Here is a 12,894-nt window from a genome sequence, read left to right as displayed (position 1 = left end):
AATGAGTTATGAATAAATAGTAAAAAATCTTATACATTATTGGTTTCCATTAGAACAAAAGTTATTAATGTAATAATCTCTTTTAAATATTTTTTTAAATTATTCTTATGTTTGAAAAAGAAGGATATATATATATATATATATAAAAGAATATAAAAATATAATCGTAATACATAGAATACCATAATACATACAGGGGAGCGTGGGCCCCCCACGACAAGAGTGTTTGAGAGCTGGCAAATACATTTCTCTCTCTCTCTCTGACAGACTGTTTTTCTCTCTCCTCCCCACGCCGGTTCTTCTTCACCTTCCCCATTTTAAACCAGACCCCTCATTCCATTTCCTTCAATCTCTCTCTCTCTCTCTCACTCTGTTCTTCAATTCTTCCCTGTTTGTTCCTTCTTTCCATTCGATTATGGCCGAAGAAACCGAGAACAAGGCGGCACCGGAAGCTCCTGCCACCACCACCTCCACTGTAGAGGTGCCGGCCGTGGTTTCCGATGTGACTGTCGAGGAAAAGAAACTCACGATCGAGAAAGAATCACCCCCTGTTCCCGAACCCGAGCCTGAATCTGCTCAAAAGCCAGTCTTGTCTCCCCCGGAGCAAGTGGTGGAGGAGCCGGAGAAGGAGAAGGAAAAGGAAAAGGAGGAGGAGAAAATCGGCGAGTCTGCTTCTTTCAAGGAAGAAACTAACGTTGCCGGTGAACTACCCGATCCCCAGAAGAAAGCCCTTGATGAGTTCAAACTTCTAGTTCAAGAAGCCCTTAATAAGCACGAGTTCACCGCTCCACCCCCACCCCCTGTTGAAGACAAACCCGTTGAGAAGGAGGAGGAGAAACCCGTTGAGGAGGAGAAACCGGTGGAGACGGCGGCGGCGGCGGCGGAGAAAACAGAGACCCCTGCACCACCACCGCCGGCGGAGGCGGTTGTACCGGTGTCTGAGCCGGTAGTTGTGGCGGAAACCCTGGAGAAAGTTACAGTCGTAGAAGATGATGGCGTCAAAACTGTGGAAGCAATAGAAGAAACTGTTGTGTCAGTCACTACTTCAACTCCAGCAGAAACAGAGGCGGCGGAGGAACCTAAAAAGGAAGAAACAACGGATGAAAAAGAAACCCTTGTCGCCACTCCTCCACCACCGCCGGAAGAAGTATCAATCTGGGGAATCCCACTTCTCGCCGACGAGAGAAGCGACGTAATCCTTTTGAAATTCCTCAGGGCACGAGATTTCAAAGTGAAAGAAGCCTTCACCATGCTTAAGAACACTGTCAAGTGGAGAAAAGAGTTCGGAATTGAGTCTCTCCTTGAAGAAGACCTTGGAGCAGGATTAGAGAAATCCGTTTATCTTCACGGATTCGATAAAGAAGGCCACCCTGTTTACTACAACGTCTATGGAGAGTTCCAGAACAAAGAACTCTACCAAAACACCTTCTCCGACGAGGAAAAACGTCAGAAATTCCTCCGTTGGCAGATCCAGTTTCTTGAAAAGAGTATCTCCAAGCTCGATTTCTCTCCCGACGGAATCTGCACCTTCGTCTTCGTCAATGATCTCAAAAACTCCCCTGGTCTCCTCAAGAGAGAACTCCGAATAGCCACAAATCAAGCCCTCCAGTTGCTTCAAGATAACTACCCAGAATTTGTCGCCAAACAGGTATATATCTATACTACCCATCTCTGTTTTTCTAATCTATATGTATTAATTCTGCATTTTCTTGTTGTGGGTATTGAAATTCAAAAGCTTGTGATCAATGTTCCATGGTGGTACCTAGTCTGGTACAGGATGAGCAGCCCTTTCTTCACCCAGAGGATGAAGAGCAAGTTTGTATTTGCAGGGGCTTCTAAGACTGCTGAAACTCTCTTCAAGTCAGTTTTTTTCTTCAATTCTTCCATTGTTGTTGATCTTTCTTCAATGGCATGTTTATTGATTCTTTGAAGTTTAAATTGCATAGATACATAGCACCAGAGCAAGTGCCTGTGCAATATGGAGGACTTAGTAAGGAAGGAGAAGTATTCACTACCTCTCATGCTGTCATTGAAGAAATCATCAAACCTGCAACCAAACATTCCATTGAAATTCCTGTTTCTGAGGTATTTTCTGTCCCCTGTTCATCATTTGTTTTCTAGGCTTGAAGAAGTTGGTTTACCTAAAGCTTGTTTGATCTTGGATTTATTGAAAAAAATGGTTTATTTGGATCATTTGGATCTTGTTTGTTCTTGGGTTATTTGATTATTTCAATAAAAATCATTCAACAATCAAAATACCAAATACCCAAAAGGACATTTTCATAGTTTAATCCAAATAATCCACTTTTTCATCAACAATATTTTAAATTCATAAAGCAAGGTCAAACAAGGAGATATCTGTTATTTGGATTAAACCATCAAACTATTAAGAATATTGCAGTTTGTGATGTCACAATTGCTTCGATTTCTCTTTGTTTTTCAAACACCCTTCGATCTAGATCTCATTAGAACATTTGATATACACTTTTGCCTTTAGTTTCCATTGATTTACTGATGATAATAATACAATTGTGCTGTGTTGTGTTGGGTTGTTCAGTTTGGCACTTTTGTATGGGAGACCAGAGTGGTTGGATGGGAAGTTAACTATGGAGCTGAATTTGTTCCTGATGAAGAAGGAGGATACACTATAATCGTGCAAAAGTCGAGAAAGGTTGGACCAACAGAAGAAACTTTCATCAATGGAAGTTATAAGGTTACTGAACCGGGCAAGATAGTACTCAAATTTGACAACCAGAGCTCGAAGAAGAAGAAACACCTCCTTTACAGGCACAAGATTACGACAAGCTCCGACTGATATGCAAGTTCAAGCTCAAGCATTTGAAGGGCACTTTCCTCCTATTGTCTTATTCAAATTTTAATTTTTTTATTTGGGTTTTATTTATTGGGTTGATGATATATTAATTTAATTTGGGAACTTGGAAATTTCATATGGCACACAATTATGGGGGTGGTGGTTCCCCTTTATTTTTATTTCCTTTTTGGGGGTCTGTTTGTTTGATATCTTTGGGTCAATTGTGGGACAAAGACCATCATCACTTTTATTTTAAGTGTTATTGTTTATATCATCATATCATTATATATATAACTCTTGTCTTGTAAAATTGATGTAAAATTGAAGTGGTTCTTGTTCATATTTGCTTCCCTTTTTGCAGACTGTAAATTTTTAATTTATGTTTGTTTTATTTTAGAAACAAAAACACATTATTCTTTTTCTTCTTGTTGACAACTTGATATGTAAAGTTTGTATTATTGAGTTTGTGATGATACTTCAAAGTTATTTGAATATTATTCATTAAAATACCTTGAATTTATAATATATATATGTGGGACAAATTCATATGTTGTGTCTAGAATAGAAACAAATTAAGAATATTGTGCTATTTTGGTTTTATTTGACATGGGTGATGTTTGAACTTTAATTTGATGTGTACATGTAGCAAGGTGGGGGACATTATTAAAATATTTAAATGAATTTACTATTTTTTTAAAAATAAAATAAAATATTTTACTTATGTAATGTAAATATTTTATCTTTTTCCAAATAAATAACCATGGAAATGATTTTATTGCAAGATGAAATATGAGATTTTTCAAGAAAAAGGAATAAAATAAAATACATGGTTATACAAATATGGAAATATGGAGATTTTTTAATTATGGAAATTTATATGTTTAATCTCTCTTCATTTGATCATGAGGTTATTAATGTCAATTGTTATTTATTTTTCAAAAATTATTATTATTATTTAGAAATTTAGAAAACCAACAAATCCTAAACCTGTTTTTGACTTTAACTTTTTTTTAATTGAGAAATCAACGGAGAAATTTGTGGTGATAAATGGTTAATTTATTTCTTAATTTCCATTGGATATAGTCGGGGCTATCTAACTTTTACTTTTTAAAAGTATTTTTTTTAACAGTTTTTTAAATATTATAGAAATATATAATAATTTAATGTTAAAATTGATAAAAATTTAGTTACCTTACTTTAGTTATTCTTAGTTAGTTATTTTTGTTTGATGCTGGGTTATTTGTGTGTGTGGGAGGATATTTTATTTGAGAAAATATAAGTTATTTTAGATTTAAAAAAAAATATATATATATTTTTCATATTACTATCCTTTTAAACATCAAATAATTCTAAAACTTTATTTTTAAATATAAAAAATATTTGAATAATTTGTCCTTATAAAATTCAAAATAACCTGTTTTTTCTATTCAAATAAAGGAATTGAATATCTGATAATAGATTTGACTACGTACACTTTAATAATATTGGGAACATGGTTTGAATTTGGAGTTTTATAACATTGAACTTAGCAAAAAAAAAGAAAAAAGAAAAAAAAAAGATGATCTGAGTCAGATAGATAGACAGACAGACAAAGAGACGAAGGAAACATGATGAGTTTTTATCTGTCGAGCACCATGCAAAATACTTTACCTTAAGCCTGCCAAAAAGCTTCTTAAATCTTATATTATTGCCCTTCAATTTCTTATCAACTTTTTTTTTCATACCCTTTTTCACTAATTCAAATAAAAATGTTTTAGTATTTCATACAATGAATTGATAGATTAATCCACCAAGGTGTTCTAATGGAAAGAATCGATCTAAGAGATAAAAAAAAATCACGGGTTCAATTCCTAATGAGTTTAAGACGAGGATCTTATCGAGTTTTATTTGAAAATTTTGATGGGGATTGTGGCATCCTTAAAGTGGGCTTACTAATGATTTCCTCCACTTGCTAATGCATATCTTTGCCAGTGCCAGCCTGTTTCATTTCATTTCATTCATTCTTCTCTCTTTTTGCCTTTTTCCACCCTCCAATCACACTCACAAACACTGTAAAGTACCCATCCTATGACTATTACTTACAAATATCATCATTATTATGTTTAACATTCATAATCATAAAGATGCATTTCATCAAGTTAGCATTCAACCAATTTCTTCATTTCTAACCTTACTTTAATTAATATACTAGGTGGATGCTTTTAATCCGGTCCGGATCTTTCTTGGATAAGATTGTTTTTTATTTTATTTTATTTGATAAACCGCAGTTTTCTTTATAGTGGTGTTCTGGTTTGTTTGTGATTTTCTTTCTTTTTTGTTATCAATTGTTTGGATTGAAAATCAACTACCAAGGCTAAATAGGAAAACAAAAAAACATGTCAAAACATGTTAGTGAGCCCTTATCAAATATGGGGCCATTGAAGAAGATTTATATATATATATGCTTTAGTTCCTTTCCTTAGATTTGATTCATAAAGCACAGATGAATTTGTATCAAACTTAGTTCAAATAACATTTCCTTTTAGAATATGGAAGAAATGATCGATATTACCAATTGAAGTTTATCATGCACAATTAATTTCAATGTGGGTGATGCTCAAGAGAATTAATTAGAGATTGGTCACAATTTTTTAGTATATATAATAATCATTTATAGCATAGGTAGACAATTATAGAAAATGATATAGAAATCTGAGTTGTGGTGGGCTATAACAAAATTTGAGGGATTTTAAAAAAATAACGAAATTTTTTTTCGATAAAACAATTGTATAAATATGAATTTTATCATTTATTTTACTAATTAGATAAACAAATAGTGAATTAAATTAAAAAAAAAATCAAGAAATGAAGTGATTTTTTTTTTAGAAATAGAGTGATATGGATCCGTCCCTATCTTGTAAGAATAATAAGATAATTAAATAATATATATAATTATGCGGATTAAAAAATTAATTAAAAGAATGTTCATGAACAAATAAATGATGCATGATATTGTGAAATACTATCCAAGAATCTAGACAAATTAAACAAAGGAATACAAGTATAGATGAGTATAGTTAATTTATTTTTCTGTTTTTTTTTGTTTGTCTAAATATTAGAATATGTAAAGCTAAATTAATTTGTAAAACAACCTTTTAATAAAAACAAATAAATTAAGTAGTTCATATTAGTTTAATTTTAAAACATATTACCTTATATAATTATTTTATGTAAAAGTGTGGTTGATAATTTTATAATCTAAGTTAAGATATACCAACATAATTAACTAATGAAATCATTGGACATTTAACTATTTTCAAAAGGACCCGCGAACACGTTTGAAAACACCTTGAACTAGAGTTGAGTTCAACGAAAAAATGTTATTAAAATTTTAAATATATAATTAAGGTATATTTAAAACTTTATCTCGTCTAACTAATAGTAGAACATTTATCAACTAGGTTATCAATATAATTTTTTTTTTTTCAAAATCTGAATTGTATATTGAAAAAAGAATATAACAGCAGCCAGCAGACTTCATTGGAAAAAGAATATCATACATATGTTTTTAATTTTGTTTCTAGCATCTTACAAAAATGAGCCATTATATTTTGTATGATGACATTCAAGTATATTTTTAACTGTACAATATATATATATTTTAATAATAATGGTGATGGTTGAGAAATGAAATTGAATAAAATTTATTGAGGACATAATGTTCAATCTGTTTGCTGAAAAATCTAACCTATAAACTTGACTTTGATATGCCATGATTATGACTTTAATAATATTTTATCTTATCCAGTTTTAATATTGTTTATCATTTCGTATATACAATTAGTCCAACTTATATTTTAATTTGTAATACAACTTCATTTACATTTGCTTTTCACCAAACAAAAATATATCTACTCAAAATTTTATCAATCTCACTCAACCAACTATATTATATGTTTTTAATTAACAAATGAGTAAAATAAATCAAACAAAATTAAAATTTATTACTAAATCAAGATACAAAATCTGGTTAGGAATGAAATTATAAGATACTTAAATGACAAAATATTAAAAAAAAAATATTTGAGTTAATAATTTGGGTTTAATCTGAATTTGATTTTTTTTTTTTAATAAATGATTCTAAAGTATTTTTTTAAATATCATTTAGATGAAATCATATTATAAAAATTTAATGTATTTTTCTATGTTAAATAAAATTTTATTATAGTTAATATTTATTAAATAAAGCTGGATCATTTAAAAAGTATTCCAATAGAAACTAAATTTTAAATGGGCTATAAACATTGAAATGATTATCAATAAGGAATTATTCAAACATGTGAGCTCATGTTTAGAAATTATGTTATTTTAATATCAAAGATTTCATTTTTTATAAATGGTCAATTTTGGCTACTACAAGTTATTGCTTATTCACAAAACAAAATTTTGTTTTGATGCTTGCAACTTTGATCTAATTAGCCAATTATATTCATTTGAAACACCTAACTGAATTCAGATCAATTTAATTATATTATATTTCAAAACATTACATTATTTAAATCTAACATGTAGCGTTTCCATATAAATTTATTTAAATTTTCTAGTTTAAACACATCTCTATCTCTATATGTGTTTTCAATTTGACATTTTCTTCTATTCAATGCTCCAACATTACCAGAACAAGATTAAATATAACAAAAAATTCTCAACAAGCAAAATGTACAAACAAACAAAAGTATATCCCAAAAACAAACACACAGAAATTTGAAAGAATTCATCTTCATTATCTAGCTACAAAGAACAAAGAACAAAAAACAAAGAAATCTCTCTATCTCTCATGATGGTTGAAAACTTTCCTTCACTCACAAAAAGGACGAACATCGAACCTGTAAATAAGCTGTTTCTTTTTAGTCGTTGGGTTGTCGACAGCAATAAGTATTTTTCCAAGTTCAGTTATTTTGAAGCTTTGCGATAGAACAGGTTCGTCGGTGGCTGACATCTTTTTCGGTTTCTGAATGAGCACTGTATATCCAGCATTGGGCACATATTCTGCACTGTAGTTCACTTCCCACCCCACAACTCTTAACTCCCAAATCAGAATGCATTTCTCATTGACTTGGATCTCCACTGTTTGCTTTGTGCCAGGTTTAATGTCGATAATGGTGGCTGGATCATCTGTTGTAAATTCGGGATTGCATTCACATAAATCAACACCTAAACCGCCATATTGTATTGGTACTTGCTCTGGTGATATGTATCTTTTTTTATATAAGCCATTTGAAAGAATTAGAGACAGCCAAACCAAATTAAACCAAGCAAAAATTGAAAGGTGGTTTATTTAAACTCATGATGAACTCACTTGAAAAGGGTTTCTGCAGTTTTTGAAGGTCCTGCAAAGACAAACTTGCTTTTGGTCCTCTGGGTTAGGAAAGGACTGATCATTGTATAGAAAGCCAGATACCACCATGGAACATTGATGAACACCTTCAACCATATACAACACAAACACTTTTTAACTTTCTAAATAACAAATATAGACACTTCCAACCATATTTCTATAAGATCGAATCACATTTGGAAACTGAGATATATCTGGATTGTCACATCTGAATTCTGAATCCAGTAGGGCTGGTATCTAATCATGCAAACTTTATCAAATCTACCACCACTTAATGGACTTTCCAGTTTCCACTCCCATCTAAATCAAACTAGGCTTAGTTCAGATTTGGGTTATTTAAATGACTTGTCTTGTTCGGGGTTATGAAAAAATGGGTTATCTGGGTAAAAAGACTGTTTGAGCTTGTTTGATGTAAAGAGGTTTTAGAAAGTTTTACATTATTTTTTACAAAACATTTTTTTTATGGTAGGAAGTTATCATGACCTCAAATAACCCGTGACATTTAGTCTCCTAGCCACTTACTCTTGCATCTTATCACTTTAACTATGAGTCTCCACTATATTCTATCATAAATAACCTATATCTTGTTCTAGGGTTATGACTTTAAGAGCTCGTTTGTGTAGAGATTTTAGGAATTTTAGGTTTAAAAGATAAAAAAACTCTTCTACCACATTACTTTTAACTATTAAATCACTTAATTCATCAACTAAAATACCTTTACTTTATTTTTATTAAATTTTAAATACAAAAAGACATTTTAGTAATTCATTATAAAAAATCCCAAATAACCCTTTTTCTATCAAAGAATGTTTTTTCTAAAAAGAAAACACATAAAAATCCCAAAAAACACAAGATCAAACACTATCAAATAAGGGTATTGATATATAATCTCAAATTTGACTATATCTCGTTGAGACTTAGATACGGCTACAAAACTACTAAAAAAAGTAACAATTACCAAATGAGCATGTTTGTTTTCAAGGAGCGGTGGGGCATTGAACAATGAAAAAGCAGAATCGAACACAATCAAAACATCAAATGGTTGATTCCTCTAGAAAAACAAATGGGTTCTTCATCTAAATGTATATTATGTGGCTAGATGGTTTAGTTGTTAATTGACTAATGTTCATGTCACATTTTCAAAACATACTCTACAAACTTTTAACATTTCAAAAAAATAAATAAACAGTCTATTAATAAGGCTGATTATTCTAATTCAGCAACTGCAATAAGATGATTCTCAATGAAATCATCATCATCTAGATTCAAACTCATATTCATTCAGTAATTGAAAGCTAGATTCAAGCATGTATACCTGTTTGGCAACAAACTCAGGATAGTTATCCTGAAGCAATTCCAAAGCTTCACTGGTGGCCAACCGCAGCTCCCTTTTCGCTGGCCCAGGTGAGTTCTTCAAATCACTGATCTGAAAAATGGTACAAACCCCTCCAGATTGAAAATCGAATTTCCTAATGCTTCTTTCCAGGAACTGAATCCTCCATTTCAAGAACTTCATCCTCTTCTCAGCATCAGCAAAGGTCCTTTGATACAATTCCTTATTCTGAAACTCACCATAAACATTGTAACAAACAGGATGTCCCTCCTTATCGAATCCGTGCATGAACACAACCTTATCAATGTCATCTCCAAGGTTTTCATCGATCAAATTATCGATTCCAAATGTCTTCCTCCATCTTAATGTGTTTTTCAGCATAACGTACGCATCCTTCACTTTGAAATCCCTTGCCCGGAGAAACTTCAGCAGAATCACGTCGCTTCTTTCGTCTTTCAAAAGAGGAATCCCCCATATTGTAACTTCTTCAGACGGGTCAGAGAATTCGTGCTTATCTATAGCTTCTTGAACCAGCTGTTTGAATTCTGAAAGAGATTTTCTTTCGGAATCAGATAGATCTGATACTACGTTGCTCTCTTCCTTGAAAGAGACGGTAGATCCAGTTATCTTATGGGGATGAGTCAAACTAGGCTTTTCTGATTCAATCACCTCTTCGAGAGTGGTGGAAGATTTAACGGGTGTTTCCGTCTCGGTGACTATTGCTCCGACCGGCCCTTGCTCAGCGGGTTGAACTGGATCAGGGTTGCTGGAAGCATGATCATGATTAACATCTGCCATTATTGAAAGAGTAGTTCAAAAAGCTGGGTTTGAAGAGGGAATCGGTGGAAAAGGAAGAAAAGGATGATGGGTTATCTTCTATACTCTGTTTCTAGTCTCTATCTATCCCCCCATAGAGAGGACAAGAAATTGACTGGGGGCAAAAGAGACGATTTTTTCGCGTTTACAGTCTCTTACAAGAGAACGTGGGACCGATCATGGTGTTTTATTTGAAAAAAGTAAAAAAGGTTTGAAGCGGTTTTGCATCGAAGTCTGCGGCTGGCAGTGGAGAGAGAAATGGAATCCAATGGGGATCGGAGGCCGGTGGCCAGGCAACGCCGCCGGCGACTGTGTAGAAACAACCGGTTCATATCTTGACAAACCGGCCGGTCCAGTTGGACCAACCGACCACATGGCTCTTTGGTCAACAGCTTTTTTTAGCTTATGTTTTGATTTCTTTCCGAAGTTCCGACCCTAGTTTTCTGACCAAGTTTCACCATTTTGATAATTAAATTAAATTTTAAATATTTTATTTTTAAATTTTGTAAAGTTAGTAAGAAACTAATGTACCACTTTCATTTAAACTAATTTAATCAGTTTTTAAATTTTAAGATAATTAAATTGTATCAAATATACTTACAAATATGAATGTATTTAATTTATATGCTATCAAACAAAACAATCTAATAATAGATAAAGTAACACTCAATTTAATTCTCTGTTATAAGTTTTACAATATTTAAATTATACCAAACTATCATGACTTTTTATGTCTATTTAAGTGTTTTAAGTGAGAATCATTAAATTCATACATTTTGATTTTTTAGAAATTACTCTTGACACTTTAATCTTGGTTATTTAAAAAGTGGTTTCAAAAAAATATTATTTAACAAAAAAAAAATATATTATTTGAGTTTTTTATTAGTTAAATTACTAAAATATATTCTGTATTTAAAATTAAATTTTAATAAAATAAAAATATTTTAATTAATAAAATATGTGATTTGATGCTTAAAAATGGTATTAATATTGGAAAAGAAAGAGTGGTTATTGTGTTTTTTCTTTTTTTTTTTAAATTATTTTATTTAAAATTTTAAAATATCAGTTTTTTATATTTGGAAGTTAAAATTTTCATTTATTTTTTAAAGATAAATTAATTTTATATAATTAAATCAAAAGTAATTTTAGTATTTAAATATATAAAAATAGTGATTTGATAATTGTAATGATGCTGAATTTTAGGATAAAATTCTAAAAAAAATAAAAATAAAAAATCATACATCAAAACGAGTCCTATATCGATTTTATTTTTTACTCTAAAAAAACATATCAATTCCGCTCTTGTTCAATTTCCAAAAAATATAAAAAAAATAAATAAATAAGAACCTACGAAAGTGTTGTGAATTGGGCACGGGTCACATGTTAAGGACAAAATGTTGAAGGTCGGTCCATTTAGGATGTATAACATTCTTTTGTGTTTATCTAGATTAATTTTTATTTTTTAAAATTTTAAAAATATTTATGCTGTGATTTTATAATTAATCTATTTATAATTATAAGTTATTATTAGTTCAGGATGTGACATTTACTTTAAGGTGTAACAAAAAAATGAATGAAAGATGGAATTTGAGAGGGTGAATGAAGAGGAAATGATATATTACTTAAAAGAAATGATGTATCACCATTTAAGTGGTTGAAAAATAATAAAGGGTAACAAGAGAGGGAAAAAAAATTATCATTTTTTAACGATGATTTACATCTCAAATTCACTCCTATAATCCTTTCTCAAAAATAAATATTATGTATAAAGGTTTATTTTATGTTTAGTTTTAAAAATGATTTATAGTATATTTTAAAACGAAGAGAGGTAAGAATAATTTTTTTATTTTTTATTTTGGGGCAAGGATTGGAATGGGTATGTAAAAGTCCAAGGGTCTGTTGGACTTACTTTCAAGGCCCAATTCTTAAAACATTGGTGATAGCCTGATAGGTAAAGTAAAATCATATTTTAACTGTTGATTCTTGGTATACTTTATTTGTAAAATCATATTTATACCAAAAATAAATAAATTATTTGAAGACATTTTTTATTTTTAACAAAATCATATTTTAAATATTGTTTAAGATATTGAACATATTAAAAATCAAACCAATTTATGTGAGTTTTCTTTCTTTAAATATTTTTCTAAATCTAATGAGTTATTTTAACTTGTTACATTGTATTATCTATTTGTGTAATCTTTTATAATGTTAAATTTGATATTATTATCTTTCAAAACTTTTTTTTTTTAATGATTTTTGTTTTAACTGAGATTTTAAAACTAATCTTGTTTGAATTTTAATTTTTTAAATTAACTTGTTTTTTTTTTCAAAATAACCTAATTTAATATTAAATTTAATTATAATTTTTTAATATATATTTTAACATTTTTATTAATATAAAAGACTAGTATGATCCACTTAAACTTAAGACGTTTTAAGTGAAAATAAATAATATTTGATTTTGTAGAAATTTTACTTAAGCTCTGTATATATATATATTTAAATTATTAATTTTATATAATATAATAAATGTTATCATCAATTCATCATTTT

General features: G+C 30.3%; 2 protein-coding genes across 2 annotated transcripts; one reads left to right on the top strand and one right to left on the bottom strand.

Annotated features, from left to right (window-relative positions):
• Positions 1-349: 349 nt before the first annotated feature.
• LOC124924082 (patellin-3-like) lies at positions 350-3,154 on the top strand. Its single transcript, XM_047464134.1, has 4 exons — positions 350-1,648; positions 1,736-1,860; positions 1,947-2,085; positions 2,558-3,154. The coding sequence occupies exons 1-4, from the start codon at positions 416-418 to the stop codon at positions 2,813-2,815; spliced, it is 1,755 nt and encodes a 584-aa protein (XP_047320090.1). The 5' UTR covers positions 350-415; the 3' UTR covers positions 2,816-3,154.
• Positions 3,155-7,483: 4,329 nt separating this feature from the next.
• Positions 7,484-10,410, bottom strand: LOC124926860 (patellin-3-like). Its single transcript, XM_047467168.1, has 3 exons — positions 9,505-10,410; positions 8,151-8,275; positions 7,484-8,049 (listed from the first exon to the last, which is right to left on the bottom strand). The coding sequence occupies exons 1-3, from the start codon at positions 10,318-10,320 to the stop codon at positions 7,650-7,652; spliced, it is 1,341 nt and encodes a 446-aa protein (XP_047323124.1). The 5' UTR covers positions 10,321-10,410; the 3' UTR covers positions 7,484-7,649.
• Positions 10,411-12,894: the final 2,484 nt, after the last annotated feature.

Source organism: Impatiens glandulifera, chromosome 2 (genome assembly GCF_907164915.1).
Source record: "Impatiens glandulifera chromosome 2, dImpGla2.1, whole genome shotgun sequence".
NCBI lineage: Eukaryota > Viridiplantae > Streptophyta > Magnoliopsida > Ericales > Balsaminaceae > Impatiens > Impatiens glandulifera.
Note: the sequence above shows the minus strand (reverse complement) of the source record. Positions and strands in the feature narration are given on the sequence as shown.